The sequence below is a fragment of the Hyla sarda genome, chromosome 4, assembly GCF_029499605.1.
Source record: "Hyla sarda isolate aHylSar1 chromosome 4, aHylSar1.hap1, whole genome shotgun sequence".
Lineage (NCBI taxonomy): Eukaryota > Metazoa > Chordata > Amphibia > Anura > Hylidae > Hyla > Hyla sarda.
Genome location: NC_079192.1, coordinates 260,574,396 through 260,595,418, shown reverse-complemented (window position 1 = coordinate 260,595,418; position 21,023 = coordinate 260,574,396). Strand labels below are relative to the sequence as shown.

Here is a 21,023-nt window from a genome sequence, read left to right as displayed (position 1 = left end):
CAATGTGAGTAGAGTCACAATTAATGAAAAAATAAATAGGAAACACTTTTCCATTGGACGTTGAAGTGAATGTGTTGGTTTTCATCATGTGTCAACATTTAAAGCAATCCTTGGTACGTAGCCAATTTGAGTTGCTATCTTTAAGTCAAAAGTCACTAGCTGAAAGCCAATTACACAGTGAGCGACCTCTCTATGCTACAATGTGAGCACAATCTTGCAAAATGTTACTCAGTGTCTCATTTTCATATAGCACAGGTAAATGTTTAAAAACTACAGATTTTTTATGAACAAACTCTGTGCTATATTTGTTTCTTAGTTGTCATTTTTTATTCACTGCTTGCCTGGGATAAAAAGATTCATCAAAGATTTCACTGACCTTTCCTATATGATTCTAGCCCTATATGGTACCGAACACTTGTGGTCACACAATTTCAGTTCCATGTTAAAGGGGTATTCCAGGCAAAACCTTTTTTATATATATCAACTGGCTCTGGAAAGTTAAACAGATTTGTAAATTACTTCTATTAAAAAATCTTAATCCTTCCAATAGTTATTAGCTTCTGAAGTTTTCTGTCTAACTGCTCAATGATGATGTCACGTCCCGGTAGCTGTGCATGATGGGAGAATATCCCCATAGGAACTGCACAGCTCCCGGGACGTGGGTCATCAGAGAGCAGTTAGACAGAAAACAACAACTCAACTTCAGAAGCTAATAACTATTGGAAGGATTAAGATTTTTTAATAGAAGTGATTTACAAATCTGTTTAACTTTCCGGAGCCAGTTGATATATAAAAAAAAAAAGTTTTGGCCTGGAATACCCCTTTAATGTTCTCTATTATATAAATAGATTTTACCTGGTTTATATAGAAGCTCATACTGTATTTCCATGTGTCTCTGATTTTTTATGTAGCCACATGGGTGCATAGAGCTTAAAGGGGTACTCCACTGGAAAACATGTTTTCAAAAATCAACTGGTGCCAGAAAGTTAAACAGATTTGTAAATTACTTCTATTAAAAAATCTTAATTCTTCCAGTACTTATCAGCTGCTGTATGATCTAAAGGAAGTACTTTTCTTTTTGCATTTCCTTTCTGTCTGACTACAGTGCTCTCTGCTGACACCTCTGTCCATATCAGGAACTGTCCAGAGCAGGATAGGTTTGCTATGGGGATTTGTTTCTACTCTGGACAGTTCCTGACATAGACAGAGGTGTCATCAGTGAGCACGGTGGACAGACAGAAAATAAATTCAAAAGGAAAAGAACTTCCTCTATATTTTATAGCAGCTGATAAGTATTAGAAGGATAAAGATGTTTTAATAGAAGTAATTTACAAATCTGTTTAACTCTATGGCACCAGTTGATTTAAATAAAAAAAAATTCCACCAGAGTACCCCTTTAACCTTCTGGCACCAGTTGATTTAGAAAATGTATTTTTCCAGTGGATTAATAGAGGCATATTATTTACCCTATCACATTTATTTTCCTAAAATCACAATACACTAGCTAAATACTTGCATAATACTATAACCTGGCTTCACAATTAATCCATATTTAGACAAATAAGATTTTTCATTTTCAATTATGACATTATAAGTGAGTGGGATGAGTTTGGTGCCATTAAGATCTGTTGTCTGACAACCCCAAGTTTTTTAAATTGGGCATGGTTTTTATTGCCATACGGGCAGGTCTGAGTATTTCAAAAACTGCGATTCAACTGGGATTTTAATTAACAAACATATCTAGGGTTTACAGAGATTGGTCTGAAAAAGAAATATAAAAAAAATCCAGCGTAAGTTGCATGGACAAAAATGCCATGTTGATGTCAGAGCAAACTGGTTCAAGATGGCTGAAAGGCAACAGAACTCAAATAACCACATATGACAAGCAAGGTATGCAGAATACCATCTCTGAATGCAAAATACATTGAACCTTAAAGCAGATGGGCTACAGCAGCAGAAGACCGCATAGGGTGAGAATCATCTAAGAATCTTAGTTTTTAGTGTCATCTAAGAACAGGAAACAGGTTATAATTCACACAGGCTCACCAAAACTGGACACTAAAAGACTAGACTGATAATCTCGATCCCAGCTGTAACATTGAGCTGGCAAGCTCAGAATATAGCATAAACAACATGAAAGCATGCATCCATCCTGCCTTGTATCAACAGTTTAAACTGGTGATGGTGTAATGTGTGGGGGACATTTTCTTGATTTACTTTTGGCCACTTAGTACCAATTAAGCATGGTTTAAATGTGACAGCCAACCTGAATATTGTTGCTGACCATGTCCATCCCTTTATGAACACAGTGTATCTATCTTCTGATGGCTAGTTCCAGCAGAATAATGCACCATGTCACAAATGCGCTCACTAGCCTCCATAGTCACCAGATCTCAATGCAATAGAGCTCCTTTGGGTGGAATAGGAGATTGGTATCATAGATGAGCAGCCAACAAATCTACAGCAATTGTATGATGCCATCGTGTTCATATGGACCAAAATCTCTGAGGAATGTTTCCAGCATATTGTAAAGAGTCTGCCATAAAGAATGAAGGCCAAAGAGGGTCTAAACCGCTACTAGCAAAGTATACCTATCAAAGTGGCTAGTGAGTATACAGTACATCTTCTATGCCTTGTGGCCAACAAAAGAACAATTATTAGCCAAATAGATGAAAGTGCCTCTTTGCTCTGAAAATGCAATCCTTTTGCCACACATATTTAAATTAAGAGTGATGGGTAAAAAAGCTCAGAGAGTAAAACTTGCTTGCTGTCAAATAGTGTTCTAAAGAAGAAGGTTAATGCTGTTTCTGCAAGTCACGCAGTAGACACCACTAACTGTACCTTGCACATATCATGTAATGATCAAAGCAATTATTTCTAATAAATTATGTATTTGGGGGAAAAAAATCTCACAACTGTATCCATGTAATCCCTATGTAAGATAATTAGGCCACTGGAGACCCCTTCTGCACATCATAACATTTTATTGTCTGGAGGGGATTCTAACTTTTCATATGAAAGCTAAATGAATACTTTATCCTGCAAAAAATGTGAAGAAGTCCATTTTGATTCTTGAAAACATGTCTTAGGCCACAACCAGGAGTGGATCCTAAACAGAAAAGTGCAAACTTACATGTGTAAGCTGTAAAACAATGCATAGCTTATAGGCAGTACAAATAATGAAGGGAATTTACATTTAAATACCCTTTTGCATCTAAGCTTCGGAATGCCCCTGCAACAGAAACAATTTGATAAATGACCTTTTAAGGAATTTAATTATCTAATATTTTTAAAATTCAAATGGCCTCCCTAGCTAAAGCATGTGGTAGTGAAATGGTTTACATACTAAAATGAGAAAAAGAAAAAGATGAATGCCTAAAGCTCAGACTAAGGCATACATGATTTAATATATGTATTGTGTGCAGAAGACATGGTTTTCATTTGAAGTGGATGTGCCAACTTCCAATTAGTGTACCTGTCAAAAATGCTGTTATTGCCCATCTGCTAGAGAGAATTGGAGGCCTGCTGGATTAAAATATAAGCAAGAAAGCTAAATGCTGTTGCCACAAATATGCTTTGATAGCAGCTATTATATGTGGGCATATAAATCATCAGTATTATATTTATAGATATTTCCATTATTACTATAAAAATGTGTTGGTTATGTAAAGAAGCATAATAACAATATTTACTGTTAGTCATATTATTGTTGCTGGGTGCTGTGCTGATGGGTTTCAATGGCATCTAAGGGCCTTATGAAGGTCCCTAGATGTGTCATGTAGATGACTGCATTCAGCTGCAGTGAAGGCATGGCTGAATAGATTGGCTGTAGGCTGTAAAATTATGGTATATGTAAAAGTCCACTTATGGGACTAGTAAAAAGTTGAAAATGTATTAAGATAAATAAAAAAAAATTCATTCAACCCATTCAAATTAATTAATCAAGGTTTTTTTTTTTTAAAGTGCTTCTATTCTGTTAAAGTAAAAATGTGTTATATACCTCATTTAGTATCTGTTATCAAACTGTCCTACAGAATAAAATGATAATGCTATATCTGTACAACACAAATAGAGAAACATAGCCGCACATCCACCATTTGTATTTTGATCTACTTGCTTCTCAGGATAATTTAAAAAACAAACAGGTTGTTAGTATACATTTTGATCAAAAGGTACAAGCCCACTCGTCACGTCAAGACCACCTATTCAGAGTGGGTCCCTAACCTAACAGTGGCGTAACACTGAGCGGCGACCACTGCCTCCGAGACACCATGCCAACAGGGGGAACGACCCAGTGGCCAGGCAGCCCCACTGCTGCCCGACCGAGCCCCTGGGCCGTACCACCCAACAGACAAAGCATCACAGAAACAATGGCCCCCACAGAGAACCACACCAGTGTGAAGTGGAGTGCTGGCTATGTTTCTCTATTTGTGTTGTAAATTTGTAGTCTCTCCCTTCTTTCATGGCCAGCACTTCAAACCAACCATTCGGCGCAGGTGTTTTTAATTAGCAGGAGACTGCATAAGGGTTCCCTCCTAACATTCTCCCAGCCCTCTGGTAGGGAGCACATGGTAAGTGTTCACACTGGTGTGTTTCTCTGTGGCTGCAGATGTTTAAGTGATACTTTGTGTGTGGGGTGGTGCAGCCCAAAGCCAGGTGCTTGGTCCGGCAGCAGTGAGGCTGCCTTACCACTTAGTTGTTCCCCCTATGGGCATGGTGACTCGGAGGCAGTGGTCACCGCCCGGTGCTACGCCAGTGTTGGGTTAAGGACCCACTCTGACTAGGTGGTCTTGGCATGGCAACTGGGCTTGTAATTTTTGATCAAAATGTATACTAACAACCTGTTAGTTTTTTAAATTATGCTGAAAAGCAAATAGATCAAAATACAAATGGTGGATGTGCGGCTGTGTTTCCCTATTTGTGTTGTACATAATGCTTTTCTCCTTTATAGTAAATGGAGTAAATTTTTAATGCAAAAAAATAAATAAATAAAAATAAATATCACATTTTGTCAATTATGTCCCAAAAAGAGTAAATAAAAATGAATCAATAGCATATAAGAACACCAAAAAATGCCATTAAGAAGTAAAATTTTTCCCACAAATATAAAGACTATGTCAATGAAAAAATGTTTTTATTTGTGACGGGAGAAAAAACGTTACAAGCACAAATTTTTCTCCCGTCACAAATAACATCCTTTATTCATAACGGGCTATAACGGGTGATAACGGATAATCAAAAAATCCCATAGACTTGAATGGGATTTTGTAACAGGCGTTAAACGCCGTTTTTAAGGGTTTTGTTAACGGGACATTGTTACGGGTCTTTAAAACGGAGCAACATATAGTGTGAAAGGAGCCTTAGAATACAATAATGGAAAAAGTTAAAATTAAATAATCATGTAGACGACAAGGACCAAATTGACTTGGTCACTAATGGGTTAATAATAATGATACAATCCTGTAATATTTCATAAGGATATTTTCTGCATCTTGTGTCTATGTGCTGTGTGGCCTTGTGCACAAAGTCATATCACACCTCTTTACAACCTCTGAATGTACAGCAGGAGCTCACACTTGAATTGCTGACACTGTATGGAATACTTCATAAATTAAAATCTCTAGATAACTGAAACACCAGTTTTGCTGACTCTGCTTATATCAAAACTATTTATAGTCTTTTAATGGTTTTTATGTCCTTTGTGTAAAGCTTTTCTATCCTGATTTGACATGCTTGCAATCTTTAGGGATTTTGTTTGGAATAACATTTTGGTATCTTTTTGGTGATAGTAATAAGAATAACAATAATAATCTATATATAGTGCTACATATCCCGAGCACTAAGCAATTCAAACTGTACATGTACAAATCAGAAATTTTTTTAGTGAGAAACTAATAAACAATTAAAGCAAAAGTAGTGAGGACCTGCTCACAAGAGCTAGGGTATTGTATATAAAGGTTGATGAGTCTCTAAGGGCAGGACTGGCAGCACAATGAGGAGAGACCTGGAAAGGCAGTGATGGGAGAGAAGCAGCTGGCTCAGCAGCTTTCAGAAAGTGTTGTGCGCTGTGCCAGTAGGGTTGTGCTACTATTGTATCCCGTGGCCACTAGATTTTATTTACAACTACAAGTGCATACTGTATGAGTACATAGAGTGTGAGGACACTGTTATATGAAGGCGTTAGGCTCTGTGGGATTATGTAGACTGGTTTGAAGAACCTAAAAGGAAAGAGAGGTGAGTAAGGAATGTAGAGTTGAGCACATTTTTAGAAAATTCGATTGGGGCGATTCGCTGAATTTCCCCCCAAAATTTGGTTTGGTCCTAATTTATTCGCAGCGAATCACTATTAAAATGGCTATTTCTGGGCTACAGAGAGCCTCAATAGGGGTATTGAACACTTTGCCTTGTCGTAACATGCATAGGGAGTGTGCTGTGTTAGTGAAATAATACTGTAATTCAGTTTGACATGCAGAGCAGAGGCGCCACTATTAGAATCACTGCTGCAGAGCATCTGGATGTGGCAGCAGGGTTGGGAGACATATGGCGTCACAATTGAAGAGATTAAAGACATTTTTTTATTTAATTTTTATTTAATTTAATTTTCATTTATTTACATTTTTATTAATCCTTTTTTGAGGACCCATTCTGGTGAGCATTGAGCTGGCGGTCCGCCGTGAGGTGAGCTACCGCCTGTCCCAGCCCCTGCCGCTTGGTACACCCCCATGCTCTGAGTGTCCATTTGAAAAGGGAGGGACTGCAGTATCAGGAACTTGGACAGGAGCACATTCCGCTTCTGTGCCTTTGGAAAAGTGGGCGTACACTGCTGTAAGTTGCTGCAGTGAAAAAGCTTGTACTTGTATGTTAAAATTGAGCTGGCGGTCCTCCGCAAGGCGAGCTACCTCCTGTTCCAGCCCCTGACCCCCCCCCCCCCCCTCCCCACTGCGAAACTGCGATTGTTTCATTTAATCAGTTATGGTTCATTGCTATTTCTCCAACCTTTTTCATTGGATTCTTATGGTAATTTCACAGGTAATGTATGACGACGACCATAGGGCCTCAAAATTGAAAACATTGAAGAGATTTTTTTTTATTTTAATTTAAAATTTTGATTAGATTCACAAGTTTAATGTCCCAGGTGCCTGAAGCATTTACTTTAAACTAATACTGTATGACCACAAAACCCAATATAACAAGTTGTCACATAGCGGCACAATGACAGAGCCTAGAGGTGACAAAAGCCCAACGAGACCATAGGGCCTCACAACTGAAAAGATTTTTACATTTATTTTACACTTTTTTAGTCCCCATAGGGGACTACTTATAGCTATCATTAGATTGTTAATACTGTTCAGAGCTATGCATAGGGCATAGCACTGATCAGTATTATCGGCTATCTTCTGCTCTGGTCTGATGGAAGGCAGATCAGTGCAGAAGACCCCGGGAGACAGACGGAGGCAGGTGAGGGGACCACCGTCCACCATCTTGGCTGATCTGATCCCCGCATCAGTGCCACGGGCGATCAGATCAGCCATTATAAGTGCCACAGATGCTGTGATCTGTATTGATCATGGCACCTGAGGGGTTAATGGAAGACATCAGCGCAATCGCTGATATCTGACATTACCGGCAGGTCCGCGGCTGACAGACGCTGGGACCCGCCAGGAATGAAGAGAGTGCAGCTCCTGCGCTCGTGTCACAGCTGCGACATGAATGTACGGCCCTATGCTCTAAGTGACGCTATGCAGCACCGTCCATTTATGGTGCATGTCCTTAAGGGGTTAATGTGCCAACAGCATGAGGAGACCATATGGTGGCACAATGAGAGAGCTTGGAGGTGGCAGCATCAGCATGAGGAGACCATATGGCGGCACAATGAGAGAGCCTGGAGTTGGCAGCATCAGTATGAGGAGACCATATGGCGGCACAATGACAGACCCTGGAGGTGGCAGCAGCAGCATGAGAAAGACCATATGGAGGCACAATGAGAGAACCGGGAGGTGGCAGCATCAGTATGAGGAGACAATATGGCGGCACACTGACAGAGCCTGGAGGTGGCAGCAGCAGCATGAGGGCCATGCCAACTGAGGGTTGAGTCTGAGTAACCCACCGACTGTTGACTGTTCACTTGGGATGAAGTGGATGACTGAGTGAACCAATCAATCACGTCTGCTGGGTTTCTTGTCGAGACACGACTGCTAGCTGACATCGGGAGCTCAGACCTCTCGCTGCCCCATGCCCCTACTCTGCTGCGACTTTTGCCTGCGCCTGATGAATTTATGACTATGCCACTCCTATGCACATGTCCTGGCACTTCTCTGCTTGACTTATACACCAGCTGAGTACATATATATTACAGCTATGAGAGGAGGACAATATGCTCCACTATGCTTAGAACTGTATTTGGCTACAAAAGCAGGTGTGTAGTTTTGGCTGGCCTTTCAGAGTAACTAGGCACTTATGACTTTAACAGGAACAAAATCATACTCCACGTAGGTGTACATACAGTAAACACATATGAAAGGAGGACTATGCGCTCCAATACACTTAAAACTGTTTTAGACTACAGAAGCAAGTGTGGAGCTTTGGCTGGCCTTTCACAGTAACCAGGCCCAAATTATTTTAACAGGGAAAATACAAAGGACACCACGTACGTGTACGTACAGTTTACATTTTTGAGAGGAGTATTATACGCTCCTCTACAAACTGTATAAGGCTACAAAAGCAAGTGTGTAGCTTTGGCTGGTCTTTTACAGTAGCTAGGCCCAAATTATTTTAACAGGAAAAATATAAAGGACACGACATAAGTGTACGTACAGTTTACACTTATGAGAGGTGGACAATACGCTCCACTTAAAACTGTATTAGGCTACAAAAACAAATGTGTAGCTTTGGCTGGCCTTTCACAGTAAGTAGGCCCAAATTAGTTTGACAGGGGGAAAAAAACGTACACCACCTATGTATGCACAGGTTACACTTATAAGCTTTAAAATTGCTGTACACCACACTGCAGCAGTACGGAGTCGCTGTATAGTACACCCAATAGTGTACTTTCTCTCTCTCTCCCTTCCCTGTCAGTGCTTTTCTGCAGTGATTTGGGCTTGTGGTGAATCGCTGCTGTGAAGCTGTTTTTCTGTGCAACACACACACTGCTCTATCTCTGTCTGCAATAAAACACTCTCTCTGAAATACAACAATGGAAAGACTGGCCGCAAGATAGCTGCCGATTATATAGGGCTGTGACATCACAGGGCTGGCTGGCTGCTGATACATGTGATTCAGGGTCATCCCGCCTACCTGCCTTCCTAGAGTTCCTTGCCCAATGTCCTCACCTGTGGATCTGCCATTTTAGATGCCCTGGAGCCTGGACTGCACTAAATGGAGTTTAATGAAGCGATTTGTTTCATCGAATTCGATGATATTCGGATTCGTTGCAAAGCTAATTTTTCCTGAAATTCGTAACGAATTTGTATTCGTCAGATTCGATTCGCTCATCCCTAAGTGGGCCTAACTAAAAAGATATGTGGTTGTTTGGAATTATTGGTGAGAGATGGAGCAACATAAGAAAAGTCTTGAAGACAGGGGTGGGAGGTTTAGATTATTGAGGAAGTTAGTGACCCATTGCAAAATGTAGAGCATCAGCATGGTAGTGGACTTTGGCTAGGGACTTTGGCTAGGGAGAAGATATCGGGTGGCATATCGGGTGGCACAGCCCTGTTAGAGCATTTTGGGTGGAAGTCATAAAATGTATTTGTATTGTAAAGTAAAAAGTTAACCAGTGCAGTGGCAGCAGTTTAGCGGTTGAATATACACTTGTTTATATGTGCCTATTCATAAATACTTAACATTTTATAACAGTCCTTACAGACATACTGTTAAAATATCAGAAAATTCTGACTCTAATCTCAAGGGGCTGTTTACAAGAAACTGAAGCACATACCATCATTGGAAGTTTAGCATGCGCAACAAAGCCAAGGATATACACGGAAAAAAAAACCTCTCTGAACAAGCTATTAACACATTATGATATTTTAGTTTGGCCCATATTTCAATAAATTCCATTAGGTATTCCCATGACCATATGAAATATTGCTTTGCTGCTGCATAGCTCATAAGAGGTTATAAATGGCTATAATTGGTAGATCGGCTAAATACTACAGTAATTCTCAAGAAATCTAATTTTTGTTTTCACTTTTTGTAATAATCAGATGACATATAAACAAAGATGTGGAATAAAAAACATTACCTGAAGTGGAAGTAATGTAACTGGATGAATGTAATGATGTCAAAATTTCCTAATGACTGTACGCTATAGAATTATTTCCTAGCTATGCTACATATTAGTGCTATAAATCTGCATAAATACAAACAGATTTGGCTGATTTATTGCATGAACTGTTTTTACAGCAAGAGAAACTTGGTGACATCTGCTTCTCCCTCCGCTATGTACCCACGGCTGGCAAACTAACGGTTGTTATTCTGGAAGCGAAGAACCTAAAAAAGATGGATGTTGGTGGTTTATCAGGTAAGTGACAAACAGATACAAATAAATAAATGTGCATGCCTTTATTTCTATAAGTGAACTGAATATTAATATCATTAATTATAATTAAGCTTCCAACAAAACTATTAGGGCAAGAATATTATGAGAAGAGTAACTTTAAAAAATGGGTATTATTTTTCAGAATCGCTCTATTTTAGTCACCAGAGCATTTCGAAAATAGCATTGAGGTTTCTCCGGTTGCTCAGCTAGTGCATCAGCAGAACACAGGCTATTATTTATTGCATTCACCAAACCAATGGAAAGTGAAATAAGGAAATACATCCTCAAGGTTCACTGACAGTAATGTTGACCTGGTTTCATATACTTGCCTTCAAACCCTGTCCACATCTCATTGTCTCTTTTGTATCGAACCATAATTAGATCTATGGCTGCAGTTATTGCTTGTTGCAAGTCACACTTGGTTGGATTCATATATCAAGTGTTCGTAGATCTGCATAGAGTAGCTGTAGAACTTCAAAGGGAGCATAAAAACAATAGTGCAACACTGCATTTTAAACATATGTAAGGAGTAATTCCCATTATGGTTGGATCAAACAAAGACTATAAGACATGAACAAGATATTATGCCTGTATGAGTAAACCTTTGGGTTCAATTTCCTTATTTCATTTCCACTCCTTTGGTGAGTGATACATTTCATGTATTTTGGATAACACGGAAGGTAGTATTGAAAAACATTATATATTCGACTATGAAAGGACTGATTGATAATGTTTAGTGGTACAGTAGGTTATCCATTTATACTTGTGCATTTTTTATGACATCCTATACTCTGTCAGTAAATGCAAGACTTAGGTCTGTTTTCACTGTAATGCATGTCTATGTTGTTAAAATCTTCCTATTCTTGTTGATATAGTTGATATTTATTCTTTGACTTTTTGAGGGCATGCATGAAAGGGGCACTTTGCCTTCGGATAGGGGATATAATGTCTGATCACGGGGGTCCCGCCACTGGGAACCCACGCAATCTCCGGGCCGATAGCAGCATCACCCGGATCATGGAAGCTTGGAGCTTCCGTGTTCGTGATGTCACACCACGCCCCCTCCATTCATGTCTATAGGAGGGGGCATGACGGTTACTCACCGTCACGCCTCCTCCCATAGACATGAATGGAAGTGGCGTGGTGGCTGTAGTAGCCAGTCATCCGGCATGGAGTGGAGTTCGCTCCGTGCACAGATGACTAGGGTGCTGCACTGGAGATCTAGGGGGACCCCAGCAACAGGACCTCCGCGATCAGACATCTTATTCCCTATCCTTTGCATAGGGGATAATATGTTTTTCTGTGGAGTATGTGTAGCAAAATATAACCAAATCATAATGATATACATCTTTTCACTTAAATTATAAATGATAGAAGTGCCAATTGGATTCATCCCCATGCTAACCTAAGCTACAGAACTTATGTCATATGACCCTTCTTGGCTTTCTGGCTCAAAGTAGTCGACTTCATGCTATCCTATAGTCTTCCGGAATAACTAAATTCTGTGAGAAAACTCATGTTACTGAAAACTCAAACTTTACTGAAACTTTCATCCACAAACAATCATGGGGAAAATAAGTGTTCCTTGTTATTTCAGTGGTTTAGCCCTGTAGACATTCTGTTGACCTCTGGCAATGTCCTCCAAACATATCACATGGGAAAATTTGAAAAGATTGTGCTGGAAAACATAAAATAATGATTAAACTGTAAGAATAGCATACAAATGGAACCTGGCAACAGAAACATATTGATTTGTACTGTCACAGCAGATGAGTATATATTCCCAAGACCAATAGTGGCACGAGGAAGGTTGCTGTTTAGAAACTGGATTTTAATGCAACCAGCATCAGCAAGCTAGAGAAAGGGTTTATTTAGGTTGAGAGGTGTTTACAACAACCTACTGTATGAGCCAAAATGGCCTTTTTTATTATCTACTGTATACGATCCAATGGTCTCCAACAGAGATTCATATAATAATCAGTTGTTCATTGTTATAGATCTATACATACATTTAACAACAAAATGTCTCCTAGTTTGTGTGTGTATGTGCTGTAATGCAGAAAACCTCCTTTTGGTGAAGTCACTTTTTTAAGCTTTTTTTTTTTTTTAAATCAACTGGCTCCAGAAAGTTAAACAGATTTGCAAATTACTTCTATAAAAAAATATTAATCCTTCCAATAATTATCAGCTGCTGAAATTGAGTTGATCTTTTCTGTCTAGCAGCAGTGCTCTCTGCTGACATCTCTGCTTGTCTCAGGTACTGCACAGAGCAGAATAGGTTTGCTATGGGGATTTGCTTCTACTCTGGACAGTTCCTGAGACACGTGTCATCAGAGAGCACTTAGTCAGAAAAGAACAACTCAACTTCAACAGCTCATAAGTACTGAAAGGATTAAGAAATTTTTATAGAAGTAATTTACAAATCTGTAAAAAACTGGGGATGTGCAGCTCACAATTAACTAGCCGAGGTAAGAGGGCTGTACACCTACACCTGGTGTTGTGATAAGGGAAACAAAACTAAAAAAGTAGCCAACCCCTCTAGGCAAGCATCAGTTGCCTGATACAGTGATGTAATGGTAAAAATGATGACTGGATCGTGCTTCAATTATAATATGAAAGTGCAAATTTATTACACAATAAAATACATATAAAATATAATCAATAACTCCTCGAAACACAAGGGCCCCTGTGCCAAGGAAAAATTACAATATAAAACTTATAAAACTTATACACACACCAATAGCTAGCATTGAGAATTTTTTGAGAATTTTTTAACAATGCAATAATACTTTAAATCCGGCCTCCGATATTTCAAATGGGTTAAATGTCCCTTAAAGGTATGGATTCCAATTATACGTAAGGTAAAGTCCCATATAGGATATAGATTCCAAATTTTAAACGTAGAATGGGTAAATTATAGTTACCAGTCTGCAATACATCCCGATAGAAAGTCACCTTGAGTTGAAATGTGGAGTCCGCACGATTAGGTGGTACCAGACGCTGGCATGCGTCCTCACGGCGGTCTGCCTGCCACAGACCAGCTGTAATAATAACCGCTTGCTGATGTTTCGCTGCAGATGGTAACCACACGACGAAGCAGGTGCGGACTTCTAGGTAACTCGATGGTGGGTGACGTCACAGGCGCTTGGGCAATGCTGCCTGGAAGATGATTCCGGGAATGGTGTACTGCTTAGCAGAACTGGATCGGAGTTCGCCTTTGAACAGTCAGGTAGCGGTGATGTATAATAATCTTATACCTAGACGCGTTTCTGGGCTCACATGTGCTTTATACACGGCCCTTTCCTCAGTAGGTTTGCATCATGCAAACCTACTGAGGAAAGGGCCGTGTATAAAGCACATGTGAGCCCAGAAACGCGTCTAGGTATAAGATTATTATACATCACCGCTACCTGACTGTTCAAAGGCGAACTCCGATCCAGTTCTGCTAAGCAGTACACCATTCCCGGAATTCTCAATGCTAGCTATTGGTGTGTGTATAAGTTTTATAAGTTTTATATTGTAATTTTTCCTCGGCACAGGGGCCCTTGTGTTTCGAGGAGTTATTGATTATATTTTATATGTATTTTATTGTGTAATAAATTTGCACTTTCATATTATAATTGAAGCACGATCCAGTCATCATTTTTACCATTACATCACTGTATCAGGCAACTGATGCTAGCCTAGAGGGGTTGGCTACTTTTTTAGTTTAATTTACAAATCTGTTTAACTTTCTGGAGCCAGTTGATATATAAAAAAGTTTTTTAATAGAAATCTTATTTATAACATGCAGAGCAAATATTTCCATTACTAGTCATAGAACCTTACAGAGAAGGAAATAAGTTCTATCCATAATAAGATGTCTTCTTTCCTTACAGTAATTCTAATTCAAATAATTGACTAGAAGTTTGTGTTTATTCCAATATATGACTGTTTTTCATTTCTAAAATAATGAAAATAGGGTATGTGAATAGTATCTGGAAGGAGTATGACTCTGCATTGTTCTTATCTACGGATAGATCATGATTAGTTTTCTATTTTCTAGTAGACCGGGTACACGGCATGGGGCTTGGTATAGAGAGATGTATTTCCCAGGGGATAAGGAAGAATGTTATATAAGATAATGAGTATAGAAGTACATATGAGATTTCAAGACTTGTATTATGGTAGGTAAATATAGAGCATTCATGTGGCCTTATGGATATATACCATTTAATATAGAACACTGAAAGCAGTCAGAATCTGAGTTTTACCATGTAATGTATTTAACATAGATATAGTATCTCATATAAGTGAGTATACCCCTCACATTTTTGTAATTATTTTCTTATATCTTCCATGTGACAACACTGAAGAAATGACAGACTGCTGTAATGTAAAGTAGTGAGTGCACAGCCTGTATAACAGTGTTTAATGTTGTGTCCCCTCAAAATAGCTCGACACACAGCCATTAATATCTAAACCTTGACAATAAAAGTGAGTACACACCTACGTGGAAATGTCCAAATTGGGCCCAGAGTGTCAACATTTTGTGTGGCCACTATTATTTTCCAGCACCGCCTTAAAGGGGTACTCCGGTGCTTACACATCTTATCCCCTATCCAAAGGATAGGGGATAAGATGCCTGATCGCGGGACCCCGATCATGCACGCGGCACCCCGTTTGTAATCACTCCCCGGAGCGTGTTCGCTCCGGGTCTGATTACGCTCGACCGCAGGGCCGGCAGCGTGTGACGTCATGCCTCCGCCCCCGTGGGACGTCACGCTCCGCCCCTCAATGCAAGCCTCCGGGGACTGATTACAAACGGGGTGCCGCGTGCATGATCGCGGGCGTCCCCAGCTGCGGGACTCCCGCGATCAGGCATCTTATCCCCTATCCTTTGGATAGGGGATAAGATGTGTAAGCACTGGAGTACCCCTTTAAGCTTCTTTGCCATTGAGTTCAGTAGAGCTTCACAGGTTGTCGCTGGAGTCCTCTTCTACTCCATGATGACATTATGGAGCTGATGGATGCCAGAGACCTTGCACTCCTCCACCTTCTATTTGAGGACATCCCACAGATGCTTAGTAGGGTTTAGGTCTGAAGACATGCTTGGCGAGTACCTTTACCCACAGCTTCTTAAGCATGGCAGTGCTCATCTTTGAGATATATTTGGGGTCATTATCATGTTGGAATTCTGCCCTGCATCCCAGTCTCCAAAGGGAGAAACCATGCTCTGCTTCAGTATGTCAAAGTGCATGTTGGTATTCATGGTTGCCTCTCATGCAGCTCCAGACTATGACACTCCCACCACCATGCTTGACTGTAGGCAAGTCACAATTGTCTTAGTACCCCTCACCTGGTTGCAGCCACACATGTTTGACACTATCTAAACCAAATAAGTTTATCTTGGTCTCATCGGATCACAGAACAAAGGTTCCATGTCCTGCAGTCTTTCTTGTTCTTCATCTTTAGAAGAGGCTTTTCTGAGCAATGGCCATCAACTTCTTTAGTGGCGAGGCCTGTTCTGAGCGGAACCTGTCTTGTGAAATCACTGTATGATCTTGCCCACCGTGCTGCTGCTGAGTTTCAGGGTTTTGGCAATCTTCTTATAGCCTAGGCCATCTTTTGGTAGAACAACAATTCTTTTTTTTTTTTTTTTATCCACATTCTTTGCCATGAGGTGCCATGTTAAACTTCCAGTAATCAGTACAAGAGAGTTTGAGAGTGATAACACCAAATTTAAGACACCTGTTCCCCATTCACAACTAAGACCTTGTACTGCTAATGAATCACATGACACCGGAGAGGGAAAATGACTAATTTGGTCCAATTTGGACATTTCCACTTGAGGGTGTACATAGGGGTGGCAGAAACATTAAACACTGTTATACAGGCTGTGCACTGACTATTTTACATTGTAGTAGAGTGTCATTTCTTCAGTGTTTTCATATGAGAAAATATAATAAAAATATTTGCAAACATGTGAGGGGTAGACTCATATATTTTGCATAATACATGTCAATTTTACAGTTTTCCAAACATATCATGTTATTACAACCTCCTCAGGTCCATATCGTATTTTATGCAGCCAAAAGACAGAGTCATCTACTGCAACAATAATGATATATATATATATATATATATATATATATATATATATACATTCTGGAATATAATTGCGTGCACTTCATTTCAATCTGTTTGCAAACTACTTCTGGAATAACAATTGCCGAAATTTGGTTCCTCATCTGCTGGTAAAATAATTTGTGCTTCAGGGAGTCCTTTTAAATGCTTAATATTAGCATGCAAATAAGCAAACATATCTTTTAGCTTTATTGCTCTTTGTTAAGGAATGCATCCATGATAACAAGTTATACTATTTATACACTCTATAAACCTTTAGGAAATCAGGCATGGTTAGCATTCATGAAGCAACTGTGACTCCAAATAATGTTGTTATTTTTGAATATTAAAATATTATTATATTTTTTGGAATTTTAATTCTGATAAAAGGGAAAATGTGTGGGATTTTATGTGTATTATTGTGACACATAGAGCTGTTAGCTACATTTTAAAGGGGTACTCCATTAGCCAGCATTCTGGCTGTGTGTGCACGCTGCAGGGGTCGGCCACACCCCCTTGTAATGTCATGCCACGCTCCATCAATGCAAGTCTATGGAAGGGGGTGTGGTGGCTGTTGCGCCCCCTCCCATAGACTTGTATTGGGGGACGTGGTATGATGTCATGAGGGGGTGTGGTCAACCCCCGCAGCGTGCGCACAGCATTTGGAACTAAATGTTCCGAACTCAGCCGAAAGGAAAGTGCATGAAGGCTCTGATATTACTCTGCAAATTGTACATGAAGGCAATTACCAGTACAAGATGCATGCTGCTCTCAGAATTTACTCGAAAGGGTATAATGGATTCAGCAAATCCAAAGTATAAAATGAAATATTATCCAAGTTTCTAATATACTTTGTGGTTCCTTTCCTCCCAGTTTTCAGGATATCTGCTTGCTTTCATTGTACAGGATCCTTCATTGATTACTCCCAGAGGGTGAGATTCTGTGCTGGTCATTTGATCATGCAGGTGAATGGCTTGTTAAAGCTTCCGTACTATTATCAGAGCTCTTTGTTATGAACCATACACCTGCATGATCCTTACATAACAGGGATACTTTTTTTTATCTTTTAGACATAAACAATAAAGGATCCCAGACCACTGCAGCAGATATAGTAAAAGCTATAAGGCATTGAACCAGAGAATACACTAGAACATTGCGAAACATTTTATTGCAAAATGAATAAAGACAGTATTCTTTGATCAAACTTAAAAACCCAAGGATGAACTGCATTTACACCTAATCTCTAAAATGGCCATACATTTCATTTACCGTATGTCTACTGATGGCTCTTACTTCCTGCTCTTGCAAGCAAGCAGGGGCTGGGAGGTAAGGGTAAGCATAAAGACATCGTAGGCTTTGACACATAAGCAGCACAGCGCCACCTCTTTGACACAAAGCTAGAAAATAAAAGGGTGATTTTATAACTTTGGCAACCACCATCAGACTCCAGGGAAGGTACAGATTACTTTTGTACCCTAACAGCCATCCAACAGTGTCTGCAGCTCTTAGCAGTAAATACAGCTGACAGAATGCCTATGAACATTTGAATCAAGGTTCCCCACAGACTACAACTGACAAGAACAGAAGGAGATTTACCAAGCATCTAATTTTTTATTAGAATTTTGCTACCAGCTTAGTATTTTAAAACTCTTGGACAGCCCCTTTAATTAAAAATAAAGATTCTAAAAATTAATGGGGGTCTCCTCATCAGGATAACCTGTATAAGGCTTATTGTCGGTGGAGCCTTCATAGAAGTAAGAGTTTGTCTAAAGCAGCCACCCCTTTAATGTTGTTTTCTAAATATTTAACTGTTTACAATTATACATCCTGGTATTACAGGGGTTGTTAAAAATTTTTTAAAATTTAAACAAAGGTTAAACACCTTTCTTCCCCGGTGCCGATGCTCTTATGACTTTTTTATTTTCCTTAAAGGGTAGCTCCCACCATCCATTTTTTTTTCTGTCCCTGCCTATTGCCCATCTATCCCTAACCCCCTTCCTGCCTTTACATTTTTTTTTTACTATATTAAAATGGCTTTTTGTCTGCCTGGTAGTGTGCTCACTACCAGGCAGACTTCCCCAGCAGGCGTGACGTCACTGATGCCTGCTGGGGCCGACACTTCCGCCCTTAGTTCACTATACAGGGTGCCTCCAGCTGTTTCACCACTACAACTCTCAGCTGGCTCTGCTGGCTGTCAGGGCATTCTGGGAGTTGTAGTGGTGAAACAGCTGGAGGCACCCTGTGGTGAAAACAATAACTTTGTTAGCAGAGCAGTGCTATTCCGCTCCTGCTCCCCCCACCCCCCTCCCCCCACCCCCCCAGCCTCTAGTGCTGAGCAGCAGCGGTGGTGCTCCCCCGAACCCCGCTTCCTCCACCCCATTCCTCTAGTGCAGAGAGCAGATTTTCCCATCCGAAGGATCAGCACAGCAATGAGTGCGCGCGCTGCCTCCGGACAGGGTAACGGGGTTGGGCAGGGCAACGCGCAAGGCCAGTGGAGCTGGGCAATGCGCGCAGCCCCAGCTATCAGCGTGTTCGCTCTCGCCTGTTTGATTGACAGGCGGGAGCGAGCACCGCAGTGACTGAATTTCGACTCATTGCCAGGCTTAAATGAGTCAAAATTCTGTAGTGACATCACTGCCGAATGCATTCGGCCACTAGGAGGGCAACCCCTAGTGGCCAAATTTAAAAGTGATTTTAAACTGGTTTAAAATCACTTTTTTTAATTAAAGTATATTAGAGATATGTTGTAGTACTTAAGTACTACAACATATTAATTTTTTTTATTTCATGACAGTGCCCATTTAAGCAATTATATTCCAAACATTAACTTGTCTTAGAAGTGATGCTATCATGTACACCATATGACCTCTGAGGCTAGTGACTGGCTGCACAAGTCATTTGGATGTAAGAAACAAAGGCCATTGTTGCATCTCACTTGAGCGTTGGGTAAATTCACAAGTATTTTTTTATATTATTTCCTGCAGTTTTTTTTTTTTTTTTTAGTTTTTCAGTTCAAGGACAACCTTGTCAATATAAAAAAATATATACAAATTTTAATAAAGAGGCTTGAACCTCAGGGTAGATTTTTAAAGTAGTTTACCAGCAGTTTCTAATCACTGGATTTGACAGGTTTCTTGTAAAAAATTTTATTTGGTTTGTTGGCCATTCCACAGAGACTAGTCCTCCAGACATGTTAAGGTTTGAAGGCTGATGTATAATTTAAAAATTTTGAATAATATACATTTCATTGCTCTGGGCCCAAATCTATATGAAGCTACTGTAGTTAATATTGAATATTTTGCCTTGGTATTTTATTTAAACTCTGCAAATGGATGTGTGTAGTGTTGTCTAAGTACTCCTGTGTAGATCGAGTCTCGCATGTAATAAGATAAGTCTGCAGTTTTCATAAAAGAAACACTACAAGTTCAGCTAATTCTGTCTTAGAGATTTATATTGCAGAATCTAAGAGGTCTCTTGGTGTGATTCCAGCATCCTGGTGAGAGAAGCATAATGAAACGGTTTGGCCTGTATCGCCTAAATTATCTGAGCTTGTAGAAAATGTTGCAGCAGATTATATTAGCTTTTGAAGAGAAAACACTACTTTCCAATGAAGGCCAGTATGCTTACTCTTTGCACAGAAGTTTGCTTGCTCTTGGGCATTAATGTAAAGTTTTTTATGTTTACCATCATTTGTTTGCTTCAATATTTGCAGCTCTGGCATCTCTCCAGATGCCAATAGTTTAGGTAAAGAAATAATATTCTGACCCCACCATACAGTTACCCGAGCTTTCCTGAGTCCTAGCAGAGAGTTCCCTGGAGGCCATTTCTACTCTGGCATCTCTCCATTTTTGAATTATCACTTGCAAGAGACATTTTGTCTGAGGGAACAGATTGCTGGTTCAGTGTAAGATCTAAAGCTGTCGTACATTGCCATGAAATCTTTAAATGTAAAGCGCCCCTGGGAAATATACATTTTTGTTCCATAGCAGGCTGTGCTGACATGAGTAATGGAAATATGACATGCTTTACGCAAATCAATGCTTTTGTGCAAGCTAATATTTACCTCCAGTATAGTACTTAGTCACTAGACAAAGTAAATAGGGAGGCAGGGATATTGCAGAGCAGATGGGTACCATTCTGTCACAGGGCATCTGAGGTCTGATGGGCTTGACCTGTGATCTTGAGTTCACACATGGTTTACCATTCTCTGAAGTCCAGGTGACATTTAGATTTTGATTTATTTTGCTTGTTTCCTAATTATCCTATGTGAATGAGCACATGAAATATTTTTTTTAGATTACCTGGAATTAATTCGCTATAACTTAAATCTAGTCCTTGCTGCTTTACTTAAAATTTGTGAGCTGCCAATATTACATGT

The 21,023-nt window shown here is 39.8% G+C and overlaps 1 protein-coding gene across 7 annotated transcripts in view; it reads left to right on the top strand.

Moving 5' to 3' along the window:
* SYT1 (synaptotagmin 1) overlaps nucleotides 1–21,023 on the top strand; it is a 608,991-nt gene that overhangs the window by 514,533 nt on the left and 73,435 nt on the right. For all 7 annotated transcript variants that reach the window (XM_056574050.1, XM_056574051.1, XM_056574053.1 and 4 more), the window contains one exon: nucleotides 10,405–10,522. In XM_056574050.1, the coding sequence (XP_056430025.1) occupies nucleotides 10,405–10,522 (118 nt within the window). The remainder of the gene's footprint in view (nucleotides 1–10,404; nucleotides 10,523–21,023) is intronic.